Raw genomic sequence first — 14,462 nt, 5'->3', positions numbered from 1 at the left:
GTAATTTATTTCACCTTCAAGGATGAGGTGCCAAACAGAAACACGTATGCAGTTCGCCGTCCCACATTTTAACACGTATAAAGCTGCTGCTTGGACATCATGTTTGTCTTTTTTTTTTTTTCTCTTCTTTGCTGAATTTCTTCAGTAATAAATAAGAAAATAAATAAATAAATAAATATTTAAATAATATATTATGAGACATTCTTGATCTATTTGTTCGAATCATATGGTAGAAGATTTTTGCTGATTAAAATTTTTATTTCAGAAATTATGTTTCTTCGACTTTTTAGTTTCAGTGATTAATTTTCATTCATTGATGCAGTGAGTTCATGACTCCAACGACCGGCCTCGCCAGCTCCAAAGCTCTTGCTGGTAGATCTTTGGCGGTTTCCAACAAAGTTTGGTTCATCGATTCAATGCAAAAGTATGACGGTGACATCGAATGACATGTAAAGTCAGAAACGAATAAGCCCTCATACAAAGGAAGGGTTTTTCCCTTTTAAGAGATTTTTGCAAAATACTTCAACTATTTTATTTTTTCAAAAAAATATTGCATTCTTTTTTTGTTTTTTTTTCTTCAAAATAATTAAATATTTTTACATATATTTGTAGCATTGAGCTAATTTTCTGGGTCTATCATTGAATTAGCTAATTGGCTTCAAGGCTTTTATTTGACTTTCAATCGTCTCTAAGATACAAGTCTGAAGCTCAACTCAGATCCGAGGGAATCTGAAATCAATTCTGCATGAATTCCTGTGTTTAACTGGTTAAAAAAAATTCAAAAAAAGCATCAAACAACTAATATATTAAAAGACCATTCAGTTTTTTCCCCTGCTAGCTGGATTCATGCATTGCTTTCTTTGTCTTTTTAATGGCTGTTGATGACTATGGAAAAGTTATATGCCATTTTCACTTTGCTTTCTAATTTATGTGAAATTAAACGGAATAAATGATTGAGATAGGATCAATGATTTGGTTGAGGTCGCTTCTCAATTCATTCATTCAGTGCTTTATCTTATACCATTTTGATCATTTAGAATCATGAGAACGCCACATCTTTTAATTGAAGCGCAAAATTAAAAAAAATACAATTTACATATTGACTCTTGTAATTGTTATATATATATATATATATATATAAATTGTTGACCTAAGCTACTTATACATTGAGATTGAAAAGGTAGTTTTGAGTCTCGTTCACGAGTTTCATGTTACAAACTCCCTGGGTTCAGACCAAGCTTTGGAAGAATTGGAATATATGATTATGATGTGACATAAGGTCTGGAATAGAATTCAGGTTATTCAAAAAAGAAAAATAATTGACCAAGTCAATTTAGATTAAGAACTAGAATAAAATTCAGGTTTCATGAAAAAGGAAAAATAATTGTCCAGAGTCAATTCAGATCAAGATCTTCCCATCGCTTGTAGGGTAGAGGGATACATTTTAATGCATATTAGTTTTTTTTTTAAAATTAAATTAAATAAGTAGACGCATTTGTGCCATATTGACGGAATCAACGGCTAGTAGGCACATACAATTTTTTTTTACAAAGTTTAATTATTTATTATTTTCTCAAATAAGCAATTGCATTCCAAAGGATCCAAACAAAAATGAAAAGGGCAACCATATTAGTTCCCAAGGAAGTAGGAAAATAAAGTCCTCTCTCTCTCTCTCTCTCTCTCTCTCTCTCTCTCTAAAACGGTGACATAAGAACAAAGAGAAGGAAACAATGAATTTATGGATTAAATGGATTGACAGTTTAACGCTGACAGACGATCAAGTGAGAGAAAAAAAATGGAATCTAAGGATTAAATAGATTGATGGTATAGAGGTAGATATTTTTATAATTCGTTTGTCCCGTCTTCAAATTATTTCCTTTTTTGATTAAAGGAGGAAAAACCAAGTCGTCCGTCTCTTCCTCTCTCGTTGCTTCTTCCGTCTGGGGAAGCACAGATTTTGCCTTCGACTCCTGATTCTGAAAGTATCTTGTGGCTCTGTTACCAAAAGCTCAGGAATTTGTCAACCTCTCTCTCTCTCTGCACCAAGAAACTGAGGCTCGACAACAACCATTGAGGGTGAGTGTTTGGGAACGTCAGATCCGTCAAAATTTACTTCAATCGCTCCCATTTTTTTTTTGCTTGCACCGGTTACCGTCTTCTTGTGGACGGAGATCCCTCTTTCGGTTTTGGATTTTCTTTTATTATTTGCAGTATGTTCTTGTGTTTGTGCTCAAGAGCATGACTTCTACTAATAAATGGCCTTTCTGTGGTGCTTTTGCTTTGATCTGGTGGATGGGTGCCCACAGATGGGCAAAATTTGATTTTGAAAAACAAAATCTTGGCTTATGCTTGATACCGTGATTGCTATTTTGTTTTCTATGTCTTGGGAGGGGAACAATAGCGGTGAACTGGAGCAAGTAAATTTTAGAGAACAAATCAAAGAAAGTAAAAACGAAGATGTGGGTTATGTCTGAAGCTAAAACTAACGATAATTCTTGTTGATTGGATGGAGATCTGGCGTTTTATTGGATGAGATGAATGCAAAGGGAGAAGAAAGTCATCATTAGTTGTCAATTCCACAAAGCACATTGGAACGGAATTGTTCCCTATCAAGTCTCACTTTCTTTCCCGGCTTTTGTTGAAGGGAAATGAAGCAATTATAACTGGTTATAATTTTCACATATGTTGAATGAATTGTGTTTTGCGAAAGGCAGATCTGATGATGGCATCCGTGAGAATGATGGATAGTTAGTAGAGACTGGTATGGGATGTTTTGTTTGTCTCTTTAATCCATATTTCTAACAAAAACAAACATGATCCTCAGTTCCACTAGCTGTTAAAACGTTTTGAATCTTCTGTTTGAGAGGAACGGGGCATTATGGGAAAAAAACCTATCAAGAACAATATGTTCATTTAGTTTATGCAGAAGAAACAAATAATGCATCAAATGTTTGGTATTCTGTTCTTTGTATGACCACAATCGAGAAACGGAAAGAAAAAAAGGATAACATGTTTGATATATGGAAAATAAATGTTAACTGTACTTAGAATACAAACTATCATGATCTTGCAGAGATTATATGGGTGTTATTACTAAATCTAGTGCGAAAAATTGTTAAAAAATAAATTCAAATGTTCACTGGAATTTACTGCATTCCAAGTCTGGACTCCCAGGGGTATGAGTGATTTATGCTGTGAGTTCTGTAATTGAGGGGCTATGATGGCCAAGATATCTTGGTATTCTAGCTGTTAGGCCTTCAGGTTTTGTATCCTCCACATCAGGAGGACTCTTGCTAGTTCGCATCCATACACTAGGGATTTGTGATATAATTGCTGTATTGTCGAGGACCGAGGTATCCACTTGTAATCCAGTGCTTGTTGCTTTATTTGATTTCCTAGTGTTGGTTGAAAGAAAACGAGTGTTTCTTGTGTTGTATCATAGCTTACCGGAGATTCGCATTGCATTCAAGCGACCAAACAAGTGCCAGTATCTGGACTCAGCAGGGTTGTTTGATTATATTGGATGGATATCACATGGAGAAAAAAGAATAGTTAAGCAAGTCCAAATTCAAAAAATGCCATTAACAGTCAAGAAATACTTATAACTCCAGTTCTAATGAACGTCAGTTTGGGTCTTTGAAATCATATTTCATGTCACTTATCAAGCAATGGAACTACTAGAGAAAAGGGTGATTTGAGGCCAAAACTATAAGGAGGATAATACTAATGGTGAAAGAGTAAGCTACTCAAGTACTAAGAAAAACTTATCTCAAACTCTCACTGTTTCTGAATTTTCAAATTTGAATATTTTGCAAACACCTAACCTGCTGGTTCCATAAAGCTAAGCTATCAACATGGCAACTTAGTTCTGGTAATGAAGAAATTCAGGGCGAGATCAATGATGCCAGAGCCACACTTATGATCTATCTCAAAGTGCAGTTATGGACTTGAAATACTAATGGTGCTTAAAATGAGCCAAAAGAATGAGGACGCTTAAAGATCCAAGAGTAACACATTGCATCTGTTCTGATACATTGTAATATAAACTTTTAAAAAGCATTGCTGAATCACTGCATCCAAGAAAAAGCGGTGGTTTTAATTAATTATACTATTGGAGTTTGAAAACCAGCTGCAAATAATGAGAGTCTACTTCATGTCGCATCTGTTGTCAAAGGCATGATTCCTGCAAGTTTGGTTGATTGCATAGACTGGCTTTTCCTAGTTTACTTGCTTCTTGAAAATGTTGATGTTTGCTAGTCAGTTTTTTTAAGAATGAAGATTTTTTTTCTCCTTCTGTCATCTGAAGTGGTTTTCTTTTCCACCTTCTTCTTCTTTATTTATGCAATGTTTTGCCTCATTCTTTTTGATGTTGTATGTGATTTTGCATTTGAAGTATAAATTTTGTATATGTTTATGTATGTATGTGATGCTTATAGTTCATATTCAATTGTACTTTGGATATATTGTAATTTGTATGTTGTTTTAGGTTTTTTAACTGCTTTGCATATGAATATGATGTATTATTCTTTCTAATAAATTTTCTTATTTATTAGAATTATTATTGGAGGCAGTTTTAAGACGAACAACATTAAGATGGAAGCTGTGATTACTCTGAGAAGTTTATTCCTTTTCTCTATAACTTGTATGTTTGGTTTAGACTTTTAGGTTTTAAAAAGTGCAACAAGAGATTTATCAGTTGTTTTTAAGGAAATAAGAGAATTTTACGTGCTCTATGTCATTGCCAATTGTTGAGTTTTAGGGGACTGCTTCATGTGCCCCCACTTAGGCTTTAGGCTCAATCTACTACCTAAGCTGCCGCTACTACTTTTGATAGCATGCAGTCATAGCTCTATCAAACAAGTTCTAGAAGTCTATCCAGCATTGGACTCCCATAACTCAGGATATGGATGATATGCCACCTTATTTGCTAAGTCACATGGATATGGCAGATTGGTTCCCGTACTTTTGTTGGCACTGCAACACGAGTCAGGAACACATCATGGTATGCTTTAGATTATAGGTCTTGGTCAGACTGATCCAAAACACTTTGTTGGCACTGCAACACGAGTCAGGAACACATCATGGTATGCTTTAGATTATAGGTCTTGGTCAGACTGATCCAAAACACTTCAGTTTTTTTTTTTTTAACAAAATGAACGAATTTTTGTGGGCTACACATTAAATCCTTTTTCCTTTGAAATGAAATGCTTGAATTATATATATATATATATATATATATATATATATATATATATTAATCTCACCGTATCCTGGTAGTCACGTTTTCTAAAATTGCTGTACCTGTACTGGAACCGATAGCAATGCCTATGTAACTTAGCTTATTTTCTATCCCATGTGAGAATCCATGCAATTTATGTTTTTGAGGTCTTACCGTGGAGAATTTGCCTACCCTCCGGTTCTGGGCAGTCTTTTTACTTGTGGAGTCTGTCTAAAAAGTTGTTGGTATAAAATATAAATGTTTCTTAGTATAGATAAACATGGATGGTACCAGAAAAATATTTTGGCTGAATTTTTCACAATTTGGCTGCATATACATGTCTGAGATTGTTGAGACCTAGGAATCTGCTGTGTTTTTATCCAAATCCAATGGAAACCTTTATGTGCATAGGGGTTTTCTCAATTAATTGTTTGGAAGTTTGAACCTCTGTTCAAACTTGGCCACTTTTTGGGATCATATGATACAAGAGTTGGCACTATGAAGCTGGACATGTAAGTCTTATCCTTGCAGTAAATTTTCAAGAAAATTGCAAACAACAGCCTAAGGTTTGACCAGTCTTTTTCACAGGAAATGTGTCTATTTCAAGAGAGATACTGCTCTGATCAATTTTGGATATGATAATGAGATTGATCACCACATGTAGAGGAGAGGGTATTCAAAGCTGTAGCTCTGGATAGACTTACATATGTGGGGGAGAGGATATATTGTTAGGAAAATTACTGTAAGACCAGAACAGATATGACAATGATGGAATAATTTCTCGATGCTTATTGTTAGCCAACTCTGAATATCTTTGCGCCTTTATTATTACAGTAGATTGCCTTTGTATATATTCTTTCGTCTTTGTCATTCTTTAGACTGCCCTTGTATATATATTGTTTCTTCTTTGGTATTATTTAGACTTGGGTCTGTTGTATTTCTACTTGTGTTTGATATTCACATGAAATGCAGAATGTAGGTGTGATGGCAGCAGCTGAAGCAAGGGCTGCTTGGCAACGTACTGCAAACCGTTGCTTTGTCCAGGAAGATGCCAAGAGAGCTCCTAAGCTAGCCTGCTGTCAGTCATCATCTTCAAAATTGCAACCTGACCAATGTCAGGGGGATGCAGGGAATGGGGTAGACCAAACTGGTGGTCACTTTGTACCACTCAATTGGAACCCTGCCAATTTTAGCCTCTCACCAGACACGAAGTGGTGGCTTCAGTTGCAACCCAATTTTGGGAACCAAAAGGAAATCATCTTTGAACAGCTGAAAGCCTTGGAGGCTGAGCTTGACAGTATGGCATCTGGAGATGTGAAGGCGTCTTCTGTATTTAATGAAGAAGCAACTTTCACCAGTAAGGAAGGTCGTGTTGATTCTGATAACATCATCAGTCCTGATGTGGACATGTGTGGCAGGTTTTCAACCGCATGTTTCAAGCATGCACCCGAGCCAAGAACACAAGAACTTAAGGCAGCAAATGTGGTTCAATCAGTTAAGCATGAAACATTTGGTAACGATCATCTTAAGGCAGAATTAGCTGAGAAAATGTTGATGGATCGAAAGCAGTTTGACCAGTTGATAATGGACCAAGCACAAAAGGGCTCCGGTGATATTTCAATGCCTTGGTTGAATGAAAAAGCAGGCCCGTGGTGGCGGATTACCGATAAGGATGAATTGGCATCACTGGTTGCACAAAGCTCATCCCGACGTATAGAAAACTGTGATCTTCCACGACCTCAAAATGCCTATTCAAGGAAAAATGTGGACACTCTTGAGGGTCTGTACGACGAGGATCTGAATCCACCATTATTTGGTGATAAACTCTCTGCAGCTTTATTGAATCCTGTAGGATATTCTCAGCCAAGATGTTCTTCTGGAAAGGCGGCCATGTCTGAGCAGCCATCTTCTGAAGAAGAGACTTCATCCCATTGTTCACAGAAATTTTTCAGGTAATGAAGTAGTTGCTTTTGTTTATAATTCTAGAACCAGAAGTGTTTCTGCTTTCTGATACTAAAGTCAAACGCACTAGCATTATCATTCTGCTTATACTTTTGATGCTGAAATTCAATCTTCCAACGTTTCCTGATGTATTTCATGTCTATAGTTGACTGAGAAAGGGCATATAAAGTGGTCAAAATCTGGTGTAAAAAACAGGTGCTATAATGATACAACGTTAAGCACTCAGTAAGTGGTAGGCCTGATGTTTTGATTGTTTCATAGTCTAAGATATCTTTATCCAGTACCATTGGTTTGTTGACTGCATCAAGAGCTGTTTTGGCAAGGTGGCAAGCAGTTCTGAGTTGATCACTTAATCTACATTCTATTAATATCACTATGAAGTTTGAACTACCAATTTCTTACAGAACAAACTTTCAATACCAAACTTTTGATTCCAATATAGATAGTTGAGTTCTATCATGTGCGTTGTTTCATTTGTCTTGATAACCCTTGAAAGCAAACTGGCCAAAAAAGCCGAGACAAGTTTACCAACTATAGCATTAGGTGAGGTGTAACTTGGTATTCTTTACGTAGTTCCTTTTTTTAAAAAAAAAAAAAAATTGGCATCAGCGCACATTTTTAATGCTATGATTTTCTGGTGGTATATTTGATTTCCTTTACTGTCTAGCTTGCACGTACTTGTTAAAAGTCTGGCACTAAGCCCATATCAACTTGGCCTTCATTTCACATCTATTTTTGAGATGTTTGTGCTTTTGACATGTAACCCAGTTTCTGACCCGTGCTGCAGCTCCAGTGGCAGCAACAGGGAATCATGTGGGAGCAGATGCAGCTATGATATGGATGCAAGCAAGGTGCAGCTATTAGAAGCCCTTTGCCATTCCCAAACACGTGCAAGGGAGGCAGAAAATGCAGCTCAACGAGCACATTCAGAAAAAGAACATATTATAAAGCTTTTCTTCAAGCAAGCAGCACATCTCTTTGCGTATAAGCAATGGTTCAGGCTCTTGCAACTCGAGAATATTTACCTTCAGCTCAAATGCAAGGACAATGTTGTCGTGCCATGGGAACAGCTGTCTGTGCTCTTCCCTTGGTTGTCAGCACTAGGCGAACAGCATAGGGGTTTAGGGAACAAGAAGAGGAAGCGGGAAAGCATTCAGAAGCATGATTTTGGTAAGTTTGCCTTTGCAGTTGCGGTCGGGTTGAGTCTGGCTGGTGCTGGGCTGTTCCTGGGCTGGACCTTGGGATGGTTGCTGCCCACTTTCTAGATTCAACTCCAATGTTCTGATTTATGCGACCTCCAGTGCGTCGCTGTCAAGATTGTGCATGTCTATAGCTTTCCTGTGTATGTATTTGTAAGACTTTTCCATGTTATGTACAGGATTTAATCTTATGGTATGGAATTCTGTATATTCTAGATCTATACCCATGTGACTACGTAAGTGTATATAAAAAAATGTGCTGATAGGGTTTCCTTTGCTCTCCTTCCATCATATTGTGGTTTCAATGCTGAATATTACTGTCTGCGATAATCGTATACTTTTAAAATGTATCACTATATTAATTATCAGAGATTCTTTGGTGTTTTTTTTTTGCACAGAAGATTGGTTTGTTTTTTGTCATGCATGTTGCTCACATTTTATCAGAACACAGGAGCTATGTTGTTGGGTGTTCAAACTTGAGAATGGTCATGTACCAGGTATGTTTTATATTTATGAACTGCATCACGCAGGTGCAGGATGGAGGTGCAGCAAGGGGGCATGCATGTGTGTGTGTATAATAATAATAATAATAATAATAATAATAATAATAATAATAATAATAATATAGATTATAGAAGTCCCCAAATAACATTCTATGAATGATTCAATTAAAGAGAAAACTAATTGTTAGTTGCTGCACTGAAGCCGCGTGCACACCCACACTGAGCCATGTCGACTCGGCTGTGATGATTGTTTTGTTGGTCTGTGGGACTTAGTTTGCTATAAAATGTCTTGATGGTGGCAAATGAAGCTATACTTCGTGCAATGTGGAAACACAAGCCTGTAAACCTCCAGGACAAAATTCTTTGCAATCTGTAGGCATTGTTGGGTACTGCAGTAATAAATCTTGGTGGTTTGGTTGCCTCAGTCCATATCCCCGAATCTTTTTGTTTGCAGTCACCTGTATGTATGTGATACGCTTGTGAATTGCGTATTTACATGCTTGCTGCTGTTCTCCTTGTGTGGTAAAAGTGGTTCGTGACTACCTCTGCCCTTTTAACATGTTTTGCAATCGACTCACTGTGCTTGAGAGGAAATTGAGATCAGGCTGCTTGGTCATCCATAGTTACACGCTCAGGGATCGAACTCTGATCCCAATCGGGCTTCCCCAGTAATAGTACGCCGACCAGAAAAATGCGTAGTTCCGGTGGCATTGACGTTCACAAAATGGAACACTTCGTGGCTGATCTTCACTTGCATGGGAGAAGCAATTCTGATGGGTTTTTACTGCCGAAGCGGGGGACATCCATTCATTTCGAAGCTTCGACCAAGCAGAGATTGTTTGCAGGATGACTTCTTTATTGTTGCATCGTTTCTTTACGTACAAGCTTGGGCTGAGCAGATTCATATCAGAAGTGGAGGTAAGGATGAAAATTCTTCAAACAAGAAACATAAAAAATCATTACACTTTGGGTCATAATCGGATTTATGTATAAGTACATAAGGCTGAAATTCTCTTGCAATGCAGATTTTCATCCAATCATGACGGCCCGAACACACTGCCAAATGCATGAGAGGTCAAAGGATCTATCTCTCTCTCTCTCTCTCTCTCACACACACACACACACACACACTATTTCAAAAATTATAGCTAGATTTTGTACTGTTGCAATCAGGCTTTACACATAAATTCAATTTGTTTTAATATTTGATATAGATTATATTTTAGAACATAATTTTCATGTTTGAAAATTGATTATTGTGGGTGGTTGGTTTCTGAAGATAGTAAAATGTTGTTATTCACATCAGCATTGTGTGATCGAAAATCTTCTTACTAAAAAAAATATATAGAAGACTAAGTCTGCAAGGTTAAACGAATAAAAACATAAAATCTGCAAGATTAAACGAATAAAAACATATTATTTGTCAAGTAAGTCCAGGTGCTCCAGGGAGCGCTATATAATATATATTTATTTTGGCTGTTCAAAAGTTGGTCGTAGTTGTTATGTCCAACATTTAAAAAAAAATTTATTTTTAAAAAAGTTCAATAATATCTATAAACTTAAGGTGTCTGAGGAAGCAAATGACTAGTTCAAAATTGACTATATTGACTAGCTTAAAACTGTTAAGTCTAAAGCCTTAAGATCTAATTTGTTCATGCAAAAATTCTGAAAGTGGTTTTTCTATTGCTGTAATTTTGAACATGTAGTTCAAAATTCTCGATCATAAAATATCGAGTTTTTCTTAGTTTTGGATCATTAAGGTTGCATTTGTTTCACAGCAAATCATGGATTCATTGTGATCTGCGATCCCTAAGATTTCATATTTGTGGATTTAAGATCAGACCTTCCTCCCATCTGGCCTTCATTTCATTGTGTTTAACATATAGCATGTATTTCAAATCCATACCATTAAACTGCGGATCTCTGAGAATACGTCCTTTTATGCAGCTTCAAATCTTAGATCTGATGCTATCAAACACAATTTAAGATTAACAATCACATATCAGACGCTATTAAACACATAAAAAGGGAGTATTATTTTTTAGGCCTCCCTTTTGCTTATAAAATTTGAGAAGGAGAACACACTTTTATATAAAGGGTATTTCAGTCATTCATAAAAGAAACATTTTATCTCTCTTGTTTTGCTTTTACAAGAGGGCTCTCTTTTTTAAATACAAAGACATTTCAGTCATTTCAAAATTGTTTTTCGTAGAAAAAAAAAATAGTCTGTTGCTTTTAAAATACTCAAATGCCAGGTCCAAAACACATTTCCTGAAATGCAATTTCATTTGCACAACGCATCTTTCCCAATAACCTTAGAAGTGAGAGGATTAGGTGATGCATAGACCCCAACAAGGGACCATGTGTTATCAATTAAAAATTATTAAAATACCCCTAATAGTTAAATAGATGATGGTCGCCTTAAAATTATTGTTAAGTGTCTTCTTATAGAAGGTGGGAACATGTCTTCCCCGTGTTTGCAAGGACTACGGTCCACTATCCGAGAGTGTTTGCAGGATTAATTTAACAAGTATATTGGCAACTATGTGCTACACCCTAATACAAAATGAGTAAAAGATTAGCGCTCATGAGAATCGAAATGACAGGGAGCCTTTTATGTGCCCGCCAGCCTGTTTTACCTTTCTTTGTATAAATAGTTTGAAAGCGATTTATTTTTTTATAAAACAAGTGGAAGTAAGTAAGTTACAGGCCTGGGCATCGGGCCGGGCCACCGCCGGCCTGGCCTGGCCCGGGAAAAACCTGGCCCGGGCCCGATAGGCTGGCCCGGGTCAGCCCGGCCTGATTCGGCCCATTTAGGATTAAAAATTATTTTTAATTTTTTTATTTTAATAATATATATTTATTATTAACAAATATATTTTATATTTAAAAAATTATTTCATAATTAAAAATTATTTTTTATTTTTAAACGGCCCGGCCCGATACCCACCCTTCGTAAGTTATGGTCCATAACAAGGAACCATGTTTTTGGGGTGAAAGTGACTAAAATGTTCTTCTTTATTAAATGGAGGATCTCCTCTTATAAAGGCAAAGCGAAATCCAAATAAAATAGTTATAATAAAATTACCAAAATACCCTCCAAGTAGGAACATGTCTTCCTATGCAACAACTTTTCTTTCTTTATTTTTGTTTTTTTTTTTCTTTTGTTTTTTTACCCATCACCCCCTTTGCCCTGCTTTTTGCAAAACCTGGATGAAAAACAGGGTTCTTGCAACACTTGATGTTGCCTTTTTAAAGCAGGTTGTTTGTTATGACATTCCATTGCAATGGTGGAATGCACAAACACATATTGTCATGTGGTTTGTGCATTCCACCCATGTGTAAAATGTCATAACATTTGACTCACCCACAGCCTAAGGGTGGGCAACGGGCTGGGTTTGAGCTGGGTTATTTGTCACTTGTGCCCACTCGATTAAAAAAATTGCCAGGCAGGGCTGGCTTGAGTCGGGTATTGGGGGCCCGACTCGGCCTGATATATATATAATACTCATCTCTCAACATTTTTTTTTTGTTCTCTCTCTCTTTATATATATATATATATATATATATATATATATATATATATATATATATATATATATATATGCTGTGAAAATTGCAGGTGGATTTTGTACTTTTGCAACCAGGCTTTACATATAAATTTCAATTTGTTTAAAGATTTGATATAGATGATATTCCAGAACCTACTTAATTTCAACTTTGAAAATTGTTTATTGTGGTTGGTTTGTTTCTGAAGATATTAAAGTGCTGTTATTTACATCAGCATTATATGATCGAAAGCCTTTTTACTTAAAAAAACAAATATAGAAGACTATGTCTATAAGATTTAAATGAAAAAAAAAAAACATATTGTTCCTCAAGTATAGGACATTTCAATAATTGAGAAGCAAAGTAATTTTAATGTCCATCACTTAAGGGAAATAAAAAATTCCATAATTGCCCTTAAAGAAAGAGTGTTCCTTTCCCAACCATGATGGGCATTTGGGTAATTTTAGGACCTAACACCAAGTGGTGAATGTGAAACTTTTACAGTCAGTTTATCTCTCTACTTTTTATTTTTCAGGTCAAGCAAGCTTGCTTCACCTGCATGCATGCATGTTAGACTCTTCACATAGTTTTGTATGATGGGCATTTCAGTCTTTTTACAAAAGAAGCAATTTTTTTTTTTTTTTTTTCAGTTTTGCTTTCACAAGAGGGGTCTGTTTTTTAAGTACAAGGGCATTTCCGTCATTTAAACATTATTTCAATAAAAATATAATTGTTGCTTTTAAAATAGGCAAATGTAGGTCCAAAACAAATTTCATGAGATGCTATTTAATTTAGGCAACACATCTTCCACACTAACAACTTAGTAGGTGAGAAGATTAGTAGATGGAGCCGGTGGCGGAGCTACCTGCTACACTACCTCACAAAATTTACTTTATTTACATATAAAAATTTCATTAATTTCCAGTTTTTTTTATATGAATACCCCTTAAAATTTGAAATTTAAATTTAAATTGTCTTACAGGCTCACAACAAAAAATTTCTAGCTTCGCCACTGGGTTGAGGGAGATATATGTTATAGACTCTGGCAAAGAATGAGCTAGAAATAATCAAAATACCCAGATAATTAAATAGAAAACCCTTCCATCTTAAACTTTACCGAAATGCCCTTCTAATAAAATGCGAGAATATGTCTTCCCATGTCAATAGTACTGGCTTGAAAAAGAGTTCCACAGCTCAAACCTATATTGGTGCTTGATCTAAAGATTAACACAGTGTCAACTTGGAATCGCATCCCCCACCATTCGCCACTTTTCCACTTTCGTAAGCACTTTGAACGATTTGTCCGACCTTAGTAAGTGACCTTCAAAGCCAGAGGGAAAGCGGGGGCAGAGAGGCAGAGTGATAACGGAAACGAAAAATTGTAATTGTATGCCATTAATGCTGAGTTCATACCATTTTGTCCTATCTTATATTTACTCATCATTTTTCATAAGCACACTCGCTTCACTTCAATTATGATGAGTTTCATAAGCAACAAAATATTTAATGACAATTAGTTGCTTTGGGCATTAAAGTGCTTGTATTATTAGGGTAGTAATTACATAAAATGCATAGTTATGGCTACAAGCATAATGGAGTCATATTGTTTTGAAAGAAATGGGTAGGAAGACCAGCCCAGTGAGTTATTACACATCTTTATCTTCCAAAACAAAGGTAAGTATATAGATCTCTATGTTGAGATGAGCTTTATAGCGAAATCAATTGTGGATGCGGATTCCTAAACTTTTCCCACAACTTATTATTTTACACAGTCTTGAAGCATCCCTAAACCCTGGAGCACGAAAAAATGAGGCAGTTTGAACTTTGTCATTTTATTGCCTTAATTATTTTTTTGATAAAAGAAGTTTATTTATTGGCTTGTATCGATAACATCTTAATCTAAGGTCAGTAGCGGAGCCACATGTCGGCAGTTCGACCACCGGGTTTTTTTATTTTTTTATTGATATATTCAAATTTTTGCTCATTTATATATAGTGGTCCCTCGAAAGATATGAGTGTTATTCAACTTAA

General features: G+C 35.9%; 1 protein-coding gene across 1 annotated transcript; it reads left to right on the top strand.

Moving 5' to 3' along the window:
• Positions 1-1,787: 1,787 nt before the first annotated feature.
• On the top strand, positions 1,788-8,655 carry LOC116261122 (uncharacterized). Its single transcript, XM_031639744.2, has 3 exons — positions 1,788-2,076; positions 6,191-7,170; positions 7,968-8,655. Exons 2-3 carry the CDS (start codon positions 6,203-6,205, stop codon positions 8,443-8,445), a joined length of 1,446 nt encoding a protein of 481 aa, XP_031495604.1. The 5' UTR covers positions 1,788-2,076; positions 6,191-6,202; the 3' UTR covers positions 8,446-8,655.
• The last annotated feature ends 5,807 nt before the right edge of the window (positions 8,656-14,462 follow it).

This window comes from Nymphaea colorata, chromosome 9, assembly GCF_008831285.2.
Source record: "Nymphaea colorata isolate Beijing-Zhang1983 chromosome 9, ASM883128v2, whole genome shotgun sequence".
Taxonomy (NCBI): domain Eukaryota; kingdom Viridiplantae; phylum Streptophyta; class Magnoliopsida; order Nymphaeales; family Nymphaeaceae; genus Nymphaea; species Nymphaea colorata.
Note: the sequence above shows the minus strand (reverse complement) of the source record. Positions and strands in the feature narration are given on the sequence as shown.